The sequence below is a fragment of the Gobio gobio genome (genome assembly GCF_949357685.1).
Source record: "Gobio gobio genome assembly, chromosome: 5".
NCBI lineage: Eukaryota > Metazoa > Chordata > Actinopteri > Cypriniformes > Gobionidae > Gobio > Gobio gobio.
Window position 1 is genome coordinate 58,976,646 of NC_137101.1, and position 23,362 is coordinate 59,000,007.

Sequence of the window (23,362 nt, forward strand, 5' to 3'; positions counted from 1 at the left end):
AAATTCACTGGGAATTCCCAACACTAACTGACTTTCTCGTGGGTATCAGACATCATGAAAAGAATGGGGAAAATATGTTTACTTGTGAATCAATCAGTAGTGCATGACACAACAAAGCAAAGTTTAATGTTCAATGTCCAAGAAGCCCCTTTACTCTACCAATGTTCTACCAGAGACATTTGTTAAATAAGTTAGTTTGGATAAAAATATACTAAAGAGTAAATTACAATTGAATTACTCCATGAAAGCAAATGGGAGGCAGATACAAATAATACATGTTACAATAATACATGTAGAAAGATCAGAATTGCGAGTTTATCACACAATTCTGAATTATAACTCGCAGTTGCAAGTTTATATCAAAATACTGTTTAAGCAACACCAGGGATGCATAGATATTGCTTAGCCAACTTGGCCATGAGGGGAAAAACATCTCTGTCTTTGTCTGGACCATCTGTCTACTTGTCATCCAGCTCCCCCTGCTGTCGTGAAAGAGCACAGAAAACAGTCAACAAAGGCCAGTCTTTAAATTCCAAATTCAGTGTTATCTTGTGTTTCAATCTTGATAAACTTGGATGCACCTGATAAATTTGTAACAATCACCAGATCAGTATAACCAATCACAGTGAAGAAGACTCAGTGAAAGAGTCAGTGATAGTGTTAGATGACTAAGTCTTGAGCTCAGGGACAGTTAACCCTCTCGAGCGATGATAGATTCTCATATGTCTGTGTGTCAAATTTCAATACAGAGAAGTGTTATTTATTCAATCGCAGATGAAATCATTATGAACCCTCGATACTCTGTGCTGTTTTCAGTTCATACTGGCAGCCGGAGGGCGCTCCGTGCACATGTAGTCCATATACAGTAGACGAAGAAGATACCATGTGACATTGACATAAACAGCTTCCAGAAATCGCTCAAACATGCAGATAGACACATTTGAAGATAATAAACACACAATTGCGACAATATATGGCTTATCTGTGTTATTTATACCATGTCGGGTGTTTTTATAATAGATTATATTCATAATGGAATGCTATTCGAGCTTTTATAATTATGCAGAATATTGTAAAATTATATATTTTCTGTCTGATTTTTTGATCCAAAGCCAAATGAGATCACATAAGGTTATTTAAAACATTTGACTTGTGATATAAAGTAAGTTTGGAGTTTTAATCTCATTAATTGTTGTGTTTTAATAAATTGGTGTAGTAAATCATAAATTATGGTGTAATAAATCATAAATTGTTGTGGTTGTTAATATGTATAATTATTATGCTCTCATTTATAATTATATATTTACATTTTATGTTTACATTTGTATATGTATTAGTTTTCTTCTGAAGAAGTTGAGGGAGATGCGGCGAAAAACGCCGAAGCATATGCAGAGCTGATACAATTCCTAGATGACAAGAGTCTGTCGCTGGTCATGTATGCTGGCAGGGGGAAGCCCAGGGTAATAAGCTTATACACAGAGCTAACTTCACTGCAGAAAGAGCCAAGTGAAAGGGTTACGGAATATGTCATCAGAGCTGAGACTGCAATAACTGCTTTGAGAAATGCAGGTGAGAATCTGAGTGACGAACTTTTAACAGCAATGGTTTTGAAAGGACTTCCAGAGACATTTAAGCCATTTGCTATTCATGTTACTCAAAGCGATGATGAAATTACTTTTGCCGAATTCAAAACAAAGCTTCGAAGTTATGAGGACATTGAAAATATGCGCACAGCGGCATCCAGTGACAATGTAATGACAGCAAGCGCACAGCTTGGAACGAAACCCGCTTTAGCTAACAGTGAGGCTGGAAGTGCTGACATTGTCTGTTGATGTGGCACAAAAGGCCACAAAGCAAGGATGTGCCAGCGTAAGCAGTGGTGCAGTCAATGCAAAAGTACCACTCACCGCGATGCAACTTGCAGACGGAGAAAGGAGCGAGATAACGCAAAGAAGGCGTCTGAGGAGACTGAGGGTGACAAGGAGTTTGTTTTTCAGGGAAGCGACACTGATATGTCGAGGAGGAATGATGCCAAGAAGAAGGGCCTAATGGTGGTTGCGGGTGCAACTTCACACATCATCACGGACATCGCCAAGTTCCAGAGGTTTGACAGCAGCTTCCAAGCCGACACACACTGCGTGGAATTGGCTGATGGCACGAGGTGCAACGGAGTCGCCAAGCACAGAGGAGACGCGGCAGTATGTTTGGTAGACAGCAGAGGATGGCGCTTCAAAACAATGTTAAAAAACGCGCTGTACATTCCAACGTATCCACAGGACATCTTCTCCGTGAAGGCAGCCACCTCGAACGGAGCAACAGTAGCCGCGTTTCCATTACCCTTCAAATTGCGCAAATTGAAATTGCGAATTGAAAATAAGCCCAATGGAAACGCGTCAATTTCGCAAAAACTCCCATATATCGCAAAAAAAATTTTAAGCTCGCATGAGGTGGTTTTTCAGGCAATTCGAAAAAGGAAATTTCCGCAAAACTGCAATGGAAACTGCAATCGCATTTACAGGTCACCTGGTACGGTCATGCATTGCTCCCACACAGGACCTACATATTTTTTTTTTTCACTCAAGTATGTCTAATAACGAGATCTTATGTCATTAAAACGACATATATTTTCTCCTAATAAGGAAAGTGGCGTAACTTTATAATGACGGACCCCGGTGCAACCACAAATTATTGAGGAAAATTTGATTGTACATCAGATGGATGTGAAGACAGCATATGCTGGTGTATAAACTGAAAAAATCACTGTATGGACTAAAACAGTTGAGGCAGGAACTGGAACAGAATGTTGCATGAGTATTTATGTGAAATCAAGTTTGTTCAGAACCCAGCTGGTCATTGTCAGAAACTGAAAGAGTTTACATAATCATATGGGTTGATGACTTGATTATTGCTGCAAGTGATATGTGTAACATATTGCATATGTTATACATATGAGTTTATGAAGACATCTAGTGGTCATCTGATATAATGACATGGAGAGTCACGTGTGTATGCTGGGGAACTCGGGGGTGAATAAATGTTATGAGATGGTACCGCAGCTGGCTTTTGGTCTGTCTGTCTAGAGAACAGAACATGGTGTCAGAATAAAACAGAGATAAACGCAGGAAAAGAGGATGGCACAGTTACAGCCACCACCGCCGTTGATTCTGCAAGGTGTTATTTGGTGTACAATCCATCTAGATCCCACACACCTTCTACCTATTTTTAGTTTACAACCTCATGCTAGGTAAAGCAGGTCAAATCCTTAACTAGATCATAAATATAAATTTATACTCACTCTCTAGAAGAACAGACCCCCTCCGTGTCTGGTTCAGATCAACTCGTTTAGAAAGCAGAGACGTGGCAAACGGTTTCTTTTATAAATCAATTATAAGTAGATTTATTTTTCCATTTAACAAAAAGTTTTACATACAATCAAATAAAAGTTTACAAAAAGAAAAGTCTTATGTAACAAAAGCGGCAGTTCACAAGAGTCACCAGCAGATGTCAGGCTCGGATCATCAAGCAATGGAGAAGCAGCATAACGCTCTCAGCTTCTGGTGTTCATACAGAGATCAATACCTTATATATCATTTCATTATCACACCTCTTCATCACATATTCAATTACATAGGCACAGTTCATCCAATCCTAGATTTTGAACGATTGTCAACTCCCTCAATTCCTTCAACATTTTAGTATATAATGCTCTGTATTCTTTCATTCTTCTTCTTCTGGCTTGGTTCCTTAATCTCCTCCTTCGTCTCGTCTGCAAGACATCATCCTGGGTAAAACCTGTTTCTTCATTCAATACTTTGTTACATTAATAAATGACCTTCATACATATGACTTAGTGTTCTTCTTCATCTTCTTAATAAAGCAGATTGCCTAAAACATGTCTCATGTTCATTTCAATTATTCAATAAAATACTTTTACAAAGTCTTTGTCTCTGTGTCTTTACTATAAAACCAAATAAAACATTTTTACAAAAGTCTTTGCTTCCATGTCTTTACTATAAAACCAAATAAAACATTTTTACCAAACCATGTGTCTGTATTTTTGTTATGAACCAAAGTAAAACATTTTTACAATATCATGTTGTCATGTTTTTCCATGCTTACAAAGTCATTTATGAAAGTTGTATAAGAAAAACCTCCTTTAGGCTTTTCGGCCTTATAAACAGCTTATACATAAAAGTTGTAAAAATAAAAACTTCCTATAAAAGTTTCTCGGCCATATAAACAACTCTTTGTTTCACTTTGCTGCTTCTGTTCTACATGTGGCTCTTATAAAGTCCAGTATAAAGGTTCTCTATAAAACCTCCACTACATTTTCTATAAGACTCTTATAAAGTCTAACATAAAGGTTCTCTATAAAACCTCCACTACATTTTCTATATATTTCCAACATCATAAAACCATGCATAACATATCTGTGTGGTTAACATAGGCCTCTTTACATTTGGCATCATTCTTGGTTACATATTGGGAGTAAGACCTCCTTACATTAGGCCTTATCCCTGTATATACATTGGGAATAAAATAATCAATTTCATCATTATTCTAACAAAGGGAATCTCGCGGAAAACTGGAAGAACTGGATACAGAGGTTCAAACTTTTCTCGCTAGCTAGCGGAGTAGCAGAGAAGTCGGTGCAGTGTGCTACATTTCTGCACGTGGTGGGGGAAGAGGCCATAAAAGTATGTAATACATTTGAGTTCTCAGAAGAGGAGAGAAATAAAATACAAGCACTAAAAGAGAAGTTTAAAAATTACTGTGAGCCTCGAAAAAACCTACCGTACATCAGACATGTGTTTTTCACGAGATCGCAAGGGCCTGCAGAAACAATCAACATGTACGTCACAGATCTGAAAGCAAAGCAAAGGACTGTGAGTTTGGTGATCTGCACGATTCATTCATTCGTGATAGGATTGTATGTGGCATAAGAGAGGATCAACTAAAAGGCAGACTTCTAAGAGAAACGGATCTCACATTAGAAAAGGCCATAAACATTTGCAGGGCCAGCGAGATCACGTCGAGTCAGATGAAAGCACTCAATGATGAAGTAAATGTACACAAAGTTGAATCCATAAAGCCAAAGAAGAGAGACACCAAATCAGTGATGAGAAAGGAATGCAGCAGATGCGGCAACAAGCACGAGTACAGAAAATGCCCAGCCTACGGGAAAACATGTAAGTCTTGTCAGAAGAAAAATCATTTTGCAAAGAAGTGTAACACCAAAGACCTGCAGAGTCAGAGTAAAAGAATGCACGTGATTGAACAAGATGATAACATGTTTATTGGTACAGTAGCAGTGGAAAAAGAAAGAAATGTAATGTCCATCAACTCAAGTAAGGAGGATGAACAATGGATCGAGACAATCCAGATAAACAAGAATGATGTAAAAGTGACACTGGATACTGGATCTGAATGTAATGTCATGTCAGAAAGAGTGTACAAGTTGCTAAACATAACAGGGAGACTGCAGAATAATCAAGCTGCAAACTTGTTACATATTCTGGACACAAGATGGCGCCATTGGGCAAGAAAGCACTGAACTGTATGTACAAAGGACAGAAATACAAAATCCTGTTTGAAATAATGCAGCATGATGCACCTGCCATTCTAGGACGATCTGCATGTCAAAAAATGGGCATGATTAAAAGACTGTATGAAATTGAAAAGAGCAGTGACATTCTCAAGGATTTTGATGATCTATTTGAAGGATTAGGCTGTTTACCAGGAGAACACCACATACAAATTGATCCAAATATCAGACCAGTAGTGCATGCGCCAAGAAGGATACCTGTAGCTCTGTGAGAGAAAGTGGTTGAAGAACTACAAAGAATGGAGCAGATGAGGGTCATTGCAAAGCAAACTGAGCCAACTGAATGGGTCAACAGCATGGTAACTGAAGTTACATCGAAGAAAATGCGCATTTGTATGGATTCTAAAGATCTCAATCTGGCAATAAAATGAGAGCATTATCCAATGCTGACAGTAGAAGATGTGGTCTCAAGAATGCCGAAGGCAAAGTACTTTTCTGTGCTATACGCAAATCAAGGGTTTTGGCAGATAAAGCTGGATCATGAAAGTTCAAAGCTTTGCACTATGAACACGCCAATTGGGCGATACCGTTTTCTTAGGTTACCTTTCGGTATATCCTCAGCGTCAGAAGTCTTTCAGAGATCCATTGCACAAATGATAGAAGGAATGGAAGGTGTGGTAAATATCATCGATGACTTGCTGGTGTGGGGAGACTCCATTCAAGAGCATGATGAAAGGCTAATAAAGCTGCTGGAATGTGCAAGAAAAAACAATTTAAGACTCAACAGGACCAAGTGCAAAATACGAATGACAGAGATCAAATACATAGGACACATACTGAGTGCTCAAGGAGTTAAGCCAGATGAAGAAAAGATAAGGGCAGGGACTGAAATTCCACCACCACAAAGCAAGCAAGAACTGCAAAGATTTCTTGGAGTTGTGCAATATCTGGCAAAGTTCATTCCCAACATGTCTGACATAAATGCACCTTTGAGGAAATTGCTGGAAAAAGAGACAGAGTGGCACTGGGAGGATGCTCAACAGCAAAGTTTTAAGAAACTGAAATATTTGGTCACTCATAGTCCTACTTTGAAATTCTTTGATGTGAGCAAACTGGTCACATTGTCGGTAGATTCCAGTTCAGAAGGAATAGGAGCTGTGATTCTGCAAGAAGGAAGGCCAGTGGCTTATGGTTCGAGAGCTCTGAACGACTGTCAGCGTAGATACGCACAAATTGAAAAGGAGTTGTTAGCCTTAGTTTATGGATGTGAGAAATTTCACCAGTATGTGTACGGAAAGGAAATCACATTTGAAAGTGATCACAAGCCATTAGAGAGTATATTTAAGAAGCCACTGCATCAAGCTCCCATGAGATTGCAAAGAATGCTTCTACGACTACAGAGATACAATCTGAAGGTGATATACAAACCTGGTAAGGAACTATACACAGCAGAAGCTCTAAGTCATGCTTATCTACATGAACAGAAGGAAAATCTGCTGGAAGAGGATCTAGCAGTGAACTGGATTACGTCACAACTTCCCATTTCAGAGCAGAAACTGGATGCTTTCAAAACAGCAACAGCAGAGGATGCAGAGATGCAGATGTTAAAAAAGGCAGTGTTGACTGGATGGGAGAAAGAACGATCTATGATGCCAAGATCAATACAGCAATACTGGACATTTCGAGAGGAAATCAGTTATGAAGATGGTCTGTTATTCAAAGCAAATAAGCTCATTGTTCCAAATCAGTTAAGACAGGAAATGGTCAACAAGATACATGAGTCACACCTGGGAATTGTCAAATGTAAGGCAAGAGGCAGAGACATTTTGTACTGGCCAGGTATGTCGACACAAATTGAGGATGCAGTATCCAGATGTGCTACCTGCAATGAAAACAGGAACAACAATCAAAAATAGCCATTATTCCAACATGAAGTGCCAGGACGACCTTGGGAAAAAATAGGTACAGACATTTTTTACCATGGTGGTTCAGCATTTCCGTTATGTGTGGACTATTTTTCAAAGTACATAGAGGTAAAACTACTCAGGGACAGTCATCAGAGAAATGAAATCCATCTTTGCAAGACATGGAATTGCAGATATAGTAGTGTCTGACAATGGACCTCAGTATGCAAGTGCTGAATTTTCAAGTTTTGCAGAGGAATGGGGATTCAAGCATGTGACTTCAAGTCCGGGTTATGCACAGTCTAATGGACAAGCCGAGAGAGCGGTGCAAACAGTCAAGAATCTCTTAAAGAAAGTGCAGAGTAGTCAATGTGATCCGTACATAGCACTACTGGAGTACCGTAACACGCCAATGGAAGGGATATGATTATCACCTGCACAATTACTGATGGGGAGACGTCTCAGGACGAAGATACCAACATCATCTGCATTGCTTACCATGGAGGCAATGTTGCAAGTGCATGAGCAACTTAGGCAGAGACAGAAGAAACAGAAGAAGTACTACGACAGGATGGCTAAATACTTACCTGATCTGCAACCTGGAGAAGGAATAAGGATGCAAAAGGATGCAAAATTCATGGAAGCCAGCTGTTGTTCTGGGAAAGCATGAGCAGCCACGTTCTTTCATAGTATAGACTCCTGATAGAAAGCTGTTCAGACGAAATCGCAGACCTTTAAGGAAAACAAGAGAAACAGACTCATCAACATTTAAGAAAAGTGTTGACATGGATACTGATAATCAGCAGTCGGTTGATGAATCACAGAGCAATGCACTTGACAGTAAGGATGTTTCAAATGAAAGAAATGGTAATAACAGTGTAAAGAAAGAGCAAGCTTACCGTACAAGGTCTGGAAGAATTGTAAAAATACCTGAAAAATACAAAGACTGAGAGTCAGTACAATGTATGTGCATTGTTGCTTGTGTAATAAGTTGAAATGCAATAGTTTGAGTATGAATGCATTTGTGAAAATGTGTTGAATAATTTTGTAGTTATGCTGAAAGTTTGGTAAAGTAAACTTAAATGTTGTGTTTAAAAGTTGTGCAGAAGTTCTATGCATCAGTATAAAGGAGCATACTTAAGAAGGGGGATGTAACATATTGTATATGTTATACATATATGAGGTTATGAAGACATCTAGTGGTCATCTGATATAATGACATGGAGAGTCACGTGTGTATGCTGGGGGACTCGGGGGTGAATAAATGTTATGGGATGGTACCGCAGCTGGCTTTTGGTCTGTCTGTCTAGAGAACAGAACAATATGAATGTGCTAAATTGTGTAAAAGAGATGCTCAATGCAAAATTCAGAATGAAGGATTTAGGAAAATTGACACAGTTTCTGGGCATTGATTGAGCAAAACGATGATTATGTTAAGATGTCACAACACCAGTATATTGAGAAAATACTTGAGAGATTTGACATGGAAAATTGTAAGTCCAGAGCAACCCCCTATGAACAAAAACTAAACTACGCTGATGATGCTGAGTTAATGACTGATGTCAGAAAATACAGAGAGGTAGTAGGTAGCTTTATCTATCTGGCAACATGTACAAGACCAGACCTAAGTTTTGTAGCGAGTAAATTGTCACAATATTTTACTAAGCCGACTACAGAACAGTGGAATACTGTAAAACATGTTTTGAGATATTTAAAAGGCACCCAAGACAAACAACTGTGCTATAGGAAAGGTGCAAATGAGAATGTGATATATGCATACAGCGATGCAAATTGGGCAGCTGATGTAACTTATAGACGAAGTACTACGGGTTACTGCATTAGCCTAAACAAAAAGGGTCCATTAGTCTCATGGAAGACCAAAAGGCAACCTACAGTTGCATTGTCCACCTGTGAGGCTGAATATATGGCATTAGCCGCAACTGTACGGGAGTGCGTATATGTACATTTTAAATATTTGGACTGGAAACAAGAAAAAATACTAAATAAGAAGAGCATTTTTTGCAGTGTAGTCGAATCTTCTGATCATTTAAAATTTAATAGGCCTTTGTTGACTACATTCCAAATAAAATAAACTACAAAAAAGTATATTTCCTTTGCTCTGTTGCTCTCTGACACATAGGCCTACCTGAAGCTAGTTCATTATGTAGCTCATTATGCGAGCTATTATGTCCCTTTGTTCTCTCAGGTGATACTCATCATTATTCATTAGATATCACGCCTCCTTGCATACAGGCTTTGTGAAGAAAAACTGTCTTACAAATTTTAAATCAGTGTATTGTTTTATGTGAATGAGTAGGCTCAATGATTCTCACATCAGTTTGAAGCAAAAACTGTATGCAAATACACAGTGGAGTCAAAAGTCTTGTGGACACATATCTATTGTGTGTTTTGAGGCCTTAATTTTAAAATATTTTTTTTAACGGTCAAAAACTGTGCATAGACATTTTTCTCTCAAAAATACAAGCATGTACATACATGTTACTCACATATTATGGTAGCCCAGTTTGTGCTGAATACAGTGTAATTACACGCCATTAATGTGTTAATAAGCAACTGAAAAAAAACACAAATGTCAGAGCATGTCAAAACTTCTAAAGGGCCCCAAAACAGCTCAGACTCCAGAGGGTTAACACTCTGAGTAAGTGTCGTTAATGATCATGTGACCCATCTGCCTATTCCCATACGGGTGACGATAGTTTATAGATGCTAAAGACCTGGGGCCCGTTCTTCGTACCTCGCTTAATACATCTGAGATGATTTGACAGATCCCAGATCTTTTAATCGTGATAACTGATGTCTGGCTAATTTGATTCTTCAAACGAATTTGCGGATTGGATTAAAATATCTGGATTAAATGATCTAAGATTACTGCGCGTTCTTGTTTTCCCTGAAGAGGGCAGATGCATCGATACTCGAAACCATGATCAGCAATGCAGCGATTGGCTGGCGTCAAGACAGCAACGTAATGACATCATATAATTAAAAAAGCCACCTGGCAAAAAACTTGGCAAATTACACAAAAAAACCCCACGAATATCTGGACCTTTATAAGGAAACAGCTAAATGACCAAACCAACATAAAAGTTATAATAGATCAATGATAAATGTTTTTTTTACATGATTACCAATTATTTATATTTTCGATTTTATACAGTATTTGTACACCCTTTACATTTTTATTTCAATGTTGTAATTAAATTTTTAATTCAATTTGAAGCAGATTTGTAACGTGACAGTATTAAAGTTTCTTAAGGGTCAAGATCAAATTCTCTGCATCTCCTGCGCTGCATCAAGCCATCCCATAATATCCGTCACTTAAATTAATGTACGGCTCAGATTAACTGTACAACATGTGTGCAAACTTCCAATAAAATTATAAAGTAATTATTCCATCACAAATAAATCGCTTAATCAAGTGGCTGTGTCTATAGTATTATACACAACATTATAATATTATATACATTCTCATATACATATACAATTTAAAATTTGTATATTATTATTATTTAAAATGATTATCATTACCCCTGGTTCAGTAATGAACTCTTGTATTAAAGTAGCAGTGGCTGGGACAGATTTTAAGTATTACCTCAAGATGCAATCTAATCCTGTTTACATGAAATAAGCTGCTCGCGAGCAGGTTTAAGCTAACAGACCTGTTGCTATGACAGCAAGTCCAGGATGAGCGTCGAAGAACCAAACAATCCAAGATCATGCCAAATCGTCAACAATCAAATCCGGCTAACTGAGTTAGCGAGGTACGAAGAACGGGCCCCTGGTGGGTTAGGGTAGTGATTGTGTGTTTGATTGTGTGTGATTGTGTGATTGTGTAGTGTTTTCTACAGGACTTTAGTTGTGTAGCAACATTCCTGAGAAAGAGTTCATCATCAATTAATCTTGCTCTTGATTATCGAGAGAATCACATTGGCTTATTTACACCAACTAATTGTCACAATCCTCTCCTGTCCTGGACTCCATTCCCCAGAATCCTCTGGCACAATTTCATTGAAGATAAACTGTGATAAATGAGTATCTAAATGTGTATAACCTCATATTTGTCTTAGTCTGAATATTAATAGTTAGTACCCAATTTCTTAACCAACCCTCTGCCACACACATGTAACGGAGGCCAGCTAGTAGTTACCACGCGAGTAAACCTCACTCCTCTGATCTCAAGAGACACTCTAGCGACTGACGCTATCCGTGCGTAGTTGGACGCTTGAACATTTTGCGTTTACTCACCTTCATTTGTGTGTGACATTCACTTCACAACAGAAGCGAATTCACATCATGGAAGGGGCTTCTGCCAGCCGGCTCGTCTCGTTGCAAAAATGTCTGACATGGATTGTTTTAAAATACAGCGAATAAGCTCAATTTGCCGGCTTGAGCTAGCTTGTAGTCTCAATATGTATATATATATATTAGGGGTGTAACGGTACGCAAAACTGACGGTTCGGTACGTACCTCGATTTTGAAGTCACGGTTCGGTACGAGTTCGGTACAGCAGATTTACAAAATTGCTTTTTATTTATTTTCTATATTTAACAGTGGTTTACTGGGGGAAAAAGTGTCTGTCCTTGAATGAATTAAATTATATCTAAAAGTTTAATTAAGATATTTCTGTAAATTATATAGGGATCCCTTACTTGTACATTAATATTAAAGATTAACCACAGAGCCCAAACTATTAGCCTTAATTCAGTTGCTATTTATTTTTAGGTATAATAATCAACACTCAAATAACACATTGTGTGCAAACATGTAAACTTCACATAAGGCAGTTTTTGCATTAACTCCTAAATCTAATTATAAAATAGTTTTTTTCTCCAAATCGTTGTTGAAATATAATAATTTATATACAGTGTTTGTCATTTTCATGACAGGTTTATTTAACATGCATGAAATAATCAAGACATCACTAACAGGTTAAGTAGTATATAATGAATATAACGGCTAATATAGAGCATATATTTAGTGAAAGAGTTGATTTCTCTAGTGAATACAATTCTGTGGACACTGAATGACTGCCTGAGGTAAATGTGATGCTAAAGTTACATGACATTGTTTAGTTCACAAGCAGTTATATTGACGTCTTTCTGCCGTTGAAACACTGATTTAGCGATTACACCACACATGACAGTAAGTTGTAATTTATCCTCAACATACCTTCAGATCATCATTCATGTTTATTCTTTAGAAAGAGATGATCGATCGCCTTCACAGATGATCGTGTTCAAGCGCGTGCGCGTCGCGCGGCCGCTTGAACTGTGATCAGTGACCAGTCACGCCACATAGAGCGTCAAAACGGCATTTATCGTTTGAATTTCGTGATAAAATGGACTGAATACTTAATATGCTCGTGTGGGAACTCGGATTGAAGTGTGTTCCCCGCTTACAACAAGCCGACTTTTAACTGTTAAAGATTACATTCATAACCGTTCGGTACACGCGTGCACCGTACCGAGAGCCCTGTACCGAAACGGTTCAATACGAATACGTGTACCGTTACACCCCTAATATATATATATATATATATATAGCCCAAATTGAGTAAAGAGCGTTTTGTACAACTTACCAGATTGTCCGACCTCCTCACTCACTTTCTTCCAAGCAAGATCCAGTTTTATCCCTGTTTCTATAAAATACGAAGATGTTTCGTACAGCTCCGAGTATCCACATATAGCATTCTTTCCACATATGATTTTGTCCTCATTATTGTCACTACTAGAGCAAGCTCCTGATTGGTTAGCGAGTATATTCGCGTCTTTGCATTGACTTAACATGTAAATCACTCGCGCTTAACGCTTCGTTCGCGTCTGGTGTGAATGCACCATAAGCCTCTTTGTTAGATCGGCCAACTGTCATGCCGGCGGACCCGGGTTGGAGTCCCGCTTGGAGCAGGGCAGTTCAAACAGGAGGGGTCACACACACACACACACACACACACACACACGCACATGTACGTTTTGTTTGTACAAATACCATCTGTTTATTTGATGCTTACATGGAATGCCAAAGAAATTGTTGAGTCACTCATTAAACCGTATTTGTCACTGTTTAAAATTAATTAGCAATGTAAAATAAACATGTAATTATGATAGATCAAAGATCATTTACACTGGACACACAAAACATGCTTGTGAAGTGAAATTAAAATTTCCTAATCCATCATATCAAATATCACTAAAGCTCACGTGAAAATAGAATGAGATCAATTGTATTGTTTTATTGTAAGATTATACCTCTATATATCCTCTGATGAGTTTGATGATCACAGAGTTAAAGCATTTCACAAGATACAACACTTGCTGGGAGGGGGTGCATTAATCCGCTGTAAGGCCTGCATCTGTTGTTTGTGTTGTTGCATCATCATAGCCATAGACTCCTCATGTCTCTTGTTGGAGTTCTCTAACATCTCTGCAAACTCTCTTGCTCTGTTACTCTCGGCTTCTTTGTTCTGTCTCTTGAACTCCTCCATCTCCTGGCTCATCCTGTCTGCTTTATCCTTAAAGCCCTTCTCCAACAGATCAGCCTGCTCCCTCAGTTTACTGTCCATGGCACGCGCAGCCTCCTCTCTCTGGAGCCTCATCTCTTCAGCCATCTTCGCCATCATCTGTCTCATCCTCTCTTCGTTACTCTGTCTCTCTGCTTCCATCCTCTGTTCGAGTTGGCGCTGCTTCTCCTCTTTAGCTTTGATTTCCTGCATCAGGAGGACTGCTTTCTCTGTTTCCTCTATTCATTCATTGACAAAAAAGGAGAAGGAAGGTATCAGAAGGTATCAAAATATTGTCCTTTAAGGAAATACACTTCTGTGAATGCTTATAAACCTACTAATACACCTTTAAAGAACACTTCCTTCAAGTGTGCAGCAGCACTCTCTCAAGTACCTAAACCTTTGAACACCTCTTTCACAAGGAACCTGGTAAGAATTTACAAACAGGGAAATTGGCTTAAGACTCTTACCCTTAATCTTTTTTTCCTTCTCGGTCAGCTTTTTGTCAGCCTGCAGAATAGCTTTAGAATCCACAGACTTCTGCTTCAGAAACTTCTCTAGGACCTCTTCAGCCTATTGACAAACATACAAATTATGACAATGATCATATTTCTGTAATGTGTAGTATGTGTATAGATGTGGAATAAGCAGTGGCATGCACAGGGGGTCCTTGCCCCTTTAATTGCTAATTGTAAAGTGCCCTCTCGGTTGACCCCGAAATTTCAACCGAGGGGGACAAAGCCATCACCACCATGCAATTCTGCCACTACCCCACCAGAGGTCTGTGCACGCCACTTATAATAAGTGTAATATGGGCAAGACCTTGACTTCTTTATTGGCCTGGCTGTTATATTTCTTCACAATGTCCTCCAGATCCTTGCAGAAGAGATCATAGCCACCAGGTTTGGCATAGAAACCCTGCTTGAGATTTTCCGTCATTGGTGCAGAGAGGGATGACAAGAGATCCTCACATCGTCTCTTTGACGCTTGCTTGTTTTGGCACAGGTATCCATCAAAGAGTTTATTAATGTTTTCCTAAAAACAACATGCAAGTAACAGAATGAATAATGCATCAGAGGACATTTTATATATGTGCTATTTGACATCTCTTCATATCACTGAACCCCAGGAGATGGCTACAAAATAATTAACTGATAACTAGGGTTGGGAACCGAGAACCGGTTCTTATGCAGAACCGAAACTGATTTTTGAAAAATACCAGAACCGTGCGAAATTCCTAAGTTTCGGTTCCGAAAACTGTTCTGGTGCAATGTGTGTGCGAAGCCCTGGAAGCGAGTGACAGCCAGTGTTGCCAGGTCCGTGGTTTTCCCGCGGAATTGGGCTACTTAAACACTGTTGACACGGGCTGTGTTTCATGTCCGCGGGTTGAAGCGATTGTGCAATTGTGCGGGTTTTTTTTGTGAAAACCTGGCAACCCTGGCTCACCTCATCATGAATATTAATTACGTTGCCTGCCGCTTCCAGGAGTGCAACGCAGTTCAGCCTGAAAGCCCTCGCGCTACACATTTATGGTTTTGCGTCAGATATTTTCTCGTTGACCACCAGCATGGCGAAGAGAAAGTCACAAGTATGGATTCATTTCCAAACAATGAATGATAATGAAGCAAAATGTAACACATGTGAAAAGTTAATAACATGCAAAGGAGGCTGCACTAGCAATTTGACAAAACATTTGCTACAGCACAGAGTGCCACAGGGCTTATAACAGATTTATAGTGAAAGGCCTATATATATATATATATATATATATATATATGTATGTCAACCGTTGAGTCACCATGGTTTAGGTAAGCGTTTAGGCACAATTACCTTTGTAATGCTGAATTGCAATTTCTTATTTACAAGTTCACTGAATAACTGAATTACTATTAAATTAATATACAACTAATTAATAAATATAACTAATAAATATAATTTATAACTTGGTTTTATTCAGAGACAGAGAGATAAAATGTAATAAGACAATTTCAGAGGTGTTCATTTGAAAAAAAATGTGTTGCAAGAATGGCTTAATTAATACTGTAATATATGTACAGTACAGGACTTTTTTGACATTGCCAACCTGTAAATTAATTTTAGAGCAAGTAATAAACACAAAATGGATTGTTTGAGTTGCGTATTGTGCCTTTTTCCTTTACCACTATTTGTTTAATAATTTTAATGGAACCGGAATCGGAACCGGAATCGTTAGGCGGAACCGGAACCAGAACCGCAACCGGAAAATTTCTCACGATTCCCAACCCTACTGATAACTGGGTTTGCAATATGTATTCAGAACCAAACAAAGGGCCAGAGGAGAGATTCAGTCTACCTCAAGAGATTTCAGGTACTTCCCATCAGTGTCCCTGAAGGAACGCTTCATGAAGGTTTGTATTGCTGTGCTGCTGAGATGTTGGTGTTCTGAGGACACATCCTTCAGTTCCAGAGGGAAGGAGCCCTTCAGCTTCTCCATTCCACTCTGGTAAACCTCAAGCCCTTCCTTCACTGCAGCTTCATTCTCAATCATTGACATGGCGATCACAGCGTTCTCCAGACACGGCACAGCCCCGCTGGAGATGGTGTCCACATACATTTTCACCAGATGACCCAGAACTTCAGAGAAGGAAAGAAGTCAAACAAAATGATACAGGAAAGTATTGAATAATAGACAGTCAACAGTAAGTACATCCAAACTCTTCATCAATTTTGAATCACCTCTGCCAGTGACAGTTATTCCCTCCTTCAGCTTCTTCTCTTGGCTCTCGTGAAAGACAAACTTGCAGAAATTATCTGTGACCTCCAGGAAGTCGGGGGAAACATCAGCAGGATCCAAGCTCTCCAAGCGAGACAAATTCTCTGGGGCGGTTGGAAACGGGAAAGTGAAGCACGTCCTGGAAGGGAAGAATTTTTGGATGCACTCCCTGGGCAAGTTGTACTCCATCACTTTTTTTGATGTGCCTAAAACAAATGAGCACATACTGTAGATCCTCTCAATTCAAATATTACTAAACCATAGGTAGTCACATAATGTCACTCATTGTGACAGTGATATTGAGAGAGAAGCTTTTTTCACTTTTAATAAATTACCATGCTTCAACTTCAGAGCAAACTCTAGGTACTCATTCTCTGTTGCATCTTTGCCGTCAATCTTTAGCTCCAGTGTGAAGTCTCTCACAGCCCAGATAAAACTAGGGAAGAACTTCACAAACTCGCTTGACTCGTCTGCATCCTCATTTGATGATTTGACTTTAATGCACTCTGTTAGTTCAGTTACATATCTAACAGTTTGTTCAGGCATGTCAAACATGTCAAGTGACTGTCAAACAACAACACATGATGCATAAATGCATAGGTCCAAAATAAACCCAATGCACATCCTCATGATGACTGTACCTGCACAATAAAACTTATGTGTAGCACCTTACAAAAAGTGATGTCTTCTTGTTTTGACTACAATGTCCTGATGTATTTGTAAAACACTTTGGATAAAAACACCAGCTAAATGACATTATAGCTATCTAGGTTGTCAGAAGGATACTGCAGCTCCTCTACAGCCCTGTTGTCAATCGTCCCTCGACTGTTGAAGACCAGAGTGCTGCTCAGTAACACAGCCAGACAGAAGATGTTGGTGTCATGCTTTGAATCTCCCTGAGAAAGAGAAAGACAATTATGGAGTTAGAAAACCTGGAGATTAATCTCAGTGCAAATGAGTCTTTAAATGGGTAATAAATTGAGAAATCAGACATATAAGAGGTCATCATACTGTATCCTGTAAATTTCAGAACTGAAAAACTTCCTTGTTAGTCCAAAAACAGCTTTAATGAAACCAAGCTCAGAAAACATCTTGTTTTGGAATTTGCCGATTTATGACATCATAGAAAGGTGAAAGAGCGCCTCTGCAGAAGAAGATCAATGTCGTTACCACTATAGCCCTGCCGACTGATTTGTGCATGACAAGTAGTAGGTAAATAACACACGTGCCGCTAGTCTTGCGTAGCCAGAGCTTCAGACTGAAGGCAGAAGGTCTGGACTCCATCGCAGCTTTCATTGGTCAAGGAACGCCTAAGAGGACGTTTGACTGACATGTAACGCAACCAATCAGGTTGTTTTGTTCCGCGTCATAAGTGGCGTCAAAATGTAAAGCCAATATTTACATAGACAATAACAGACTCGCGTGCATCTACAAATTATTCATTCATGAACGTTTTTCAAGTTTACTGCAACAATGGAACTTCACATACTTTTGAAAATCCAGCGTTTAGTTGATCCTGGTAAGCGCTCATTGTCACAGTTGTAAACACGACAGCGCTCTTCCACGAGGGAGTTTGGCAACACTACATTTGTTTCCAGGCGGAATGTTAAAGGGTCACTTCAGCGCTGGGAAGATGAATGTGTATTTAAACTGTGTCATTTATGTAGTAGAAATGTGAAATTATTTTTGAATTTGGTGCCTTTTATACTGAGAAAAGACAGAAAAAGACAACAACTCCCAGAAAGCACTTGCTTCGCTGCCCTACGAGGCCACTCCCTACACCGCCCCCAGCGTTGTTTTGATCTTCATAATAATACAATAATTTTGTTCAGTTAGAGAATAAACACTACAATTAAAAACTGAATGTGTCTTTTCAATAAAGTGCGAGTGAGCCGAACAAAATTCACAGGACAAACACAGCAGGAGTCCGATTTCATTCAGCATGAGAGGGAAGTGGTAGCTGAGGTAAGCGTGGCTGTGATTCTCAGCGCGTGTCCAGTCTGGCGTGTTTTCTGAACACATATGGAAACTAAACTCTCATAGGAATTCATTGAAAAGTTGAAAAACTCACTTTGCTACAATATTTTCTAAATGTCAATAAAAAACTATTGCAAAATGACGGTGTTTCCATCAACCGATGTTATGCGACTAACACGTCATTTTTTCCTCTCGTGATAAGTCATTCCAAAAATCATGGCGGCAGATGTTGGTAGGTTTACGTATATTGCATCCACCACACTAGCCATTATTTTTAATCGAAGGAGACGTAGTTGTGTTGTCCAAGCGTTAGGAAAGCCCCTTATACTTGGGAGCGGTCACATATGAGGTGAGGTGACCTGTAAATGCGGAAAAACTGTTTACATTGCAGTTTGGCGAAATATCCCTTTTTCGAATTGCCTGAAAAAACACCTCATGTGAGTGTAAAAAACTGTTGCCGATATGTGGGAGTTTTTGCTAAATTTGTGTGTTTCTTTGCTAAATTTGAAGGGTAATGGAAACAGCTATTGTTTCTCTTAGTAAGATGAAAATAATGTTATTTAAACTAAGATTATTTTATATATAGAAAGCGATCATTTATCAGTCGTTTTATCAGTGGACTCTCGCCAAAACTCAGTTATAATCAACAAATCTCTTATTTACATTGTGTTTGCACTGTTAGTTATGGTGAAAGCATCCGTTATTGTGAAGAAATTGAGTTTCAACGACAAGATCGTTGCATTCATGCGCTCAACATGTGTGTGATCGGCTACAATGATCATCACTGCAACATTTCATGCCACCATCTGAATATAATGCTATAGATCTAAATATAATGCTGTGATTAAACACTTTTCATAATATGTTAATCTCGACAGCTGTAATAGTAAAAATGTTTTAAAAGTTTTCGTAAGAGTTCCACATGTAATACTTAGCTATTTCATTGACAAATATGTTAGCAAATCACAGCAGTGGGCATTCACACTGAAGTCTCACAGCAGCCAATCCCAGCAGTGGGCGTTTACACTGAAGTCTCACAGCAGCCAATCACAGCAGAGGGTGTTTACACTGACGTCTCACAGCAGCCAATCACAGCAGTCGGTGTTTACACTGAGTCTCACAGCAGCCAATCACAGCAGTGGGCATTTAAACTGGGTCTCACAGCAGCCAATCACAGCAGTGGGCGTTTACACTGAGTCTCACAGCAGCCAATCACAGCAGTGGGCATTTACACTGAAGTCTCACGGCAACCAATCAAAGCAGTGGGCGTTTACACCGAGTGTCACAGCAGTGGGCGTTTACACCGAGTCTCACAGCAGCCAATCACAGCAGTGGGCGTTTACACCGAGTCTCACGGCAGCCAATCACAGCAGTGGGCTATCACACTGAGTCTCACGGCAGCCAATCACAGCAGTGGGTGTTTACACTGAAGTCTCACGGCAACCAATCAAAGCAGTGGGCGTTTACACCGAGTGTCACAGCCGTGGGCGTTTACACCGAGTCTCACAGCAGCCAATCACAGCAGTGGGCGTTTACACCGAGTCTCACGGCAGCCAATCACAGCAGTGGGCGTTTACACTGAAGTCTCAAAGCAGCCAATCACAGCAGAGGGCGTTTACACCGAGTCTCACGGCAGCCAATCACAGCAGTGGGCGTTTACACCGAGTCTCAAAGCAGCCAATCACAGCAGTGGGCTATCACACTGAGTCTCACGGCAGCCAATCACAGCAGTGGGCGTTTACACAGAGTCTCACAGCAGCCAATCACAGCAGTGGGCGTTTACACCGAGTCTCACAGCAGCCAATCACAGCAGTGGGCGTTTACACTGAAGTTTCATTCGTTCACTTCAAATGAATTTTTTAAGAATGCGCATGGTAGTTAGGAAAGTGTTATTTTACACTCACCTCCTCCTATTAAGAACAAATCAGTAAGCTATTAATTTAATACGTGTTCATTCTAAAAAGCCAACAATATGGTGAATGTGGCATTTCATCTGAATAAGATGAGTGACTCTGCTCTGTAAGTGAAAGCATTCATGGACCACTGAAACTGCTCTTGACTTTTGATGTTACTTTAAGTTGTGTTTCAGGTTTTTACATCACCTTGTCCACGTCTCCGAGTCCCTCAGTGTCCAGCAGCACCAGAGTGGTTCCTGCTTTAGTGGGGTGGGACACACACCACATCCAGATGCCCTTCGTCTTGGACTCGATGGTCCTGCCCAACGCAAACCCTGATAATGCCACACACACACACACACACACACACACACACACACACACACACACACACACACACACACACACACACACACACACACACACACAAACCCCACAATAACTCAATTGCATGTAACTGCAAGATGTTTCTCTGGAGCTGTCAGCGCTACCTGTGGGGTCTAACCTGTTTGTTTCCCTGCGAGGCGGTTCATCAGGTAGGACTTCCCGGTGCGGTAGAGACCCACCACGGCCACCACCACCACCGGCTGCTGGATCTGCTGCAGGATCTGTAGCGCTGACGGCTGCACACACAGCTTCCCATCTGACTCCGTGTCAATCAAGCACACTGGTTTGTCCATGGTCACAGGAGAATACGCTGTCCAACAGATACACACATTTAAAATCCTTTCAGTAACTGCAGTGTACTAGAAGTAAAAAGTTAAGATGAGTTGAGAAATAGTCCAGAAATTCTACAGTAAAAAATACAGCGATTCCCCAGATAAGCAGTTTTTCCTTTTTTCTGTTTGGGGAAGTTTATGTAAAAGTGTTTCTCGTGTCATTTTAACACACACATACAGGTGGAAAGAGAAACAGACACAATCCACAGACTTATACACGTATATAAACACTCCAATAAAACCCACATCTTTCAACACATGCAGACATCCACACTCAAATAATGCACACACACACACACACACACACACACACACACACACACACACACACACACACACACACACACACACACACACACACACACACACACACACACACACACACACACACACACGTTCCCCACAAATGACACAAGCAAATGCTGTAATCTTTGTGTCCAGCTACCCTATCAGCCCCAATTCAAACTGGGTTTAGTTGATGAACAAAGTCATTTAAAGCTGCTGTAATACCCATATAACCCATGGATGAAGGAATGTCACTTACCCTTTTGCTTCACTTAACTTCAGCAGCTCGATCTGAGTTGTACACAGTACATGTTGTAGCTTTTTGACATTCTCTCTTAGACACTCCTTTAGGTCCGGCTCTTAAGGCCTATTGGTCTAGAGTAGGTTAGGGGACGTCCCTGGTCTCTCAGTCTCTCTCCGGTTATTTTCTGTGGTTGACTCCCCTTTTATTGACTGATTAAATAGCAATGTGCAGTTTAACTTTTGTTTTCACTTTGAAAATAGCAACTGCAACATGTTTGAGCAGATCCAAGAAACGTGGAATCTTTCCAGATTGTGTAACCACATTTCTTTTGTTAATCTGACGTGTTTTTTCCCCTGAGGATATTCCCTAGGAATTCCCAACACTAACTGACTTTCTCGTGGGTATCAGACATCATGGAAAGAATGGGCAAATATGTTTACTTGTGAATCAATCAGTAGTTTATGACAATGCAAAGTTTTATGTTCAATGTCTTATCCTGTTCAATAAAATGATTGCATGAAAGCCCAAACCTTGCAAGAAAAACAGCACATAACCAGAGATGGGCATAAATACATGGACATGTATTTAAAATACAAATACAAAATACTGTGTGGGAAAATACTGTATTTTGAAATTACACAAAATACATGTGAAATTGGCGATTGAGTGCAGGTATCGCTATTAGGCTGAAATCTATCTGGGCCTATTCTGAATGCCAAAAAGCATTTAGATGTGTGCAACTGCTTAGAAACTTTAATTTTCATTTGACATACCTCTTCCCTTCCCCTTTTCCCATTTTTAACTTTTATTATGTTTTAATTACTTCAAACTCAGTACTGGGTTTAACTTGATTATTTGGTTAGGGTTTAAGAAGTGTACTAAAAAAACTTTTTTACATGTGTCCTCAAAAAGACCCACAACCTAATCAGTTTATATGTGAAGAAATCCATTTATTCACAAACTTCTCACGAGACGAGTGTTTGACAATTTATTCGGAAAACTACTTCCTCTCATCGCTGCTTTTTGATGGTCTGGAGAACAATTACTCAATTCGCAGAATTATACAACGAAGAGCACGCATTGTTACCAACTTAGCAATTTTGTTGCTAGATTTAGCAACTTTTCAGACTACAATAGCAACATTTTTTTTTAATAAAAACACCTAGCAACAAATTTAGCAATTTTTTTAATTTACTTTTGGAAAGTGACTCTAATCCAAACAACACACAAGCTAGCTCAATACACTGAGCAGTTCTTTCATAATTTCTTAAGATCGCTGTGGAAATGTGGAAATTGCTGTGAAAACCGGAAGACAAAACACAACGAGCGCAGGGGCGGGGCTACAGGTGGGGCTAAATCAAATAATATCTACATATTACATAATGGCGGAGTTTTGCTTTGCGATTACATAATGACGTCATAGCCCAATGACGTCACAACGTCATTTAGCAACAAATCGATCTGCCTTTGGCAACAGTGAGAGCACGTCAAGAATAAAAGCCTTGTAGTTTTACTGAGGAGCGCACG

The 23,362-nt window shown here is 39.6% G+C and overlaps 1 protein-coding gene across 4 annotated transcripts; it reads right to left on the reverse strand.

The window, feature by feature from the left end:
• Positions 1-13,431: 13,431 nt before the first annotated feature.
• On the reverse strand, positions 13,432-22,046 carry LOC307127071 (guanylate-binding protein 4-like). Of its 4 annotated transcripts, none has more exons than XM_079818051.1 (10): positions 21,851-22,046; positions 21,093-21,284; positions 20,795-20,922; positions 17,502-17,611; positions 17,051-17,241; positions 16,679-16,921; positions 16,296-16,576; positions 14,786-14,998; positions 14,434-14,536; positions 13,432-14,202 (listed from the first exon to the last, which is right to left on the reverse strand). In XM_079818051.1, exons 2-10 carry the CDS (start codon positions 21,265-21,267, stop codon positions 13,760-13,762), a joined length of 1,887 nt encoding a protein of 628 aa, XP_079674177.1. In that variant the 5' UTR covers positions 21,268-21,284; positions 21,851-22,046; the 3' UTR covers positions 13,432-13,759. The 4 variants fall into 4 exon arrangements, with proteins under 4 accessions (XP_079674177.1, XP_079674179.1, XP_079674178.1 ...); XM_079818053.1 differs by having other exon boundaries at positions 21,093-21,234; positions 21,851-21,885; XM_079818052.1 differs by having other exon boundaries at positions 13,443-14,202; positions 16,745-16,921.
• Between the last annotated feature and the right edge of the window lie 1,316 nt (positions 22,047-23,362).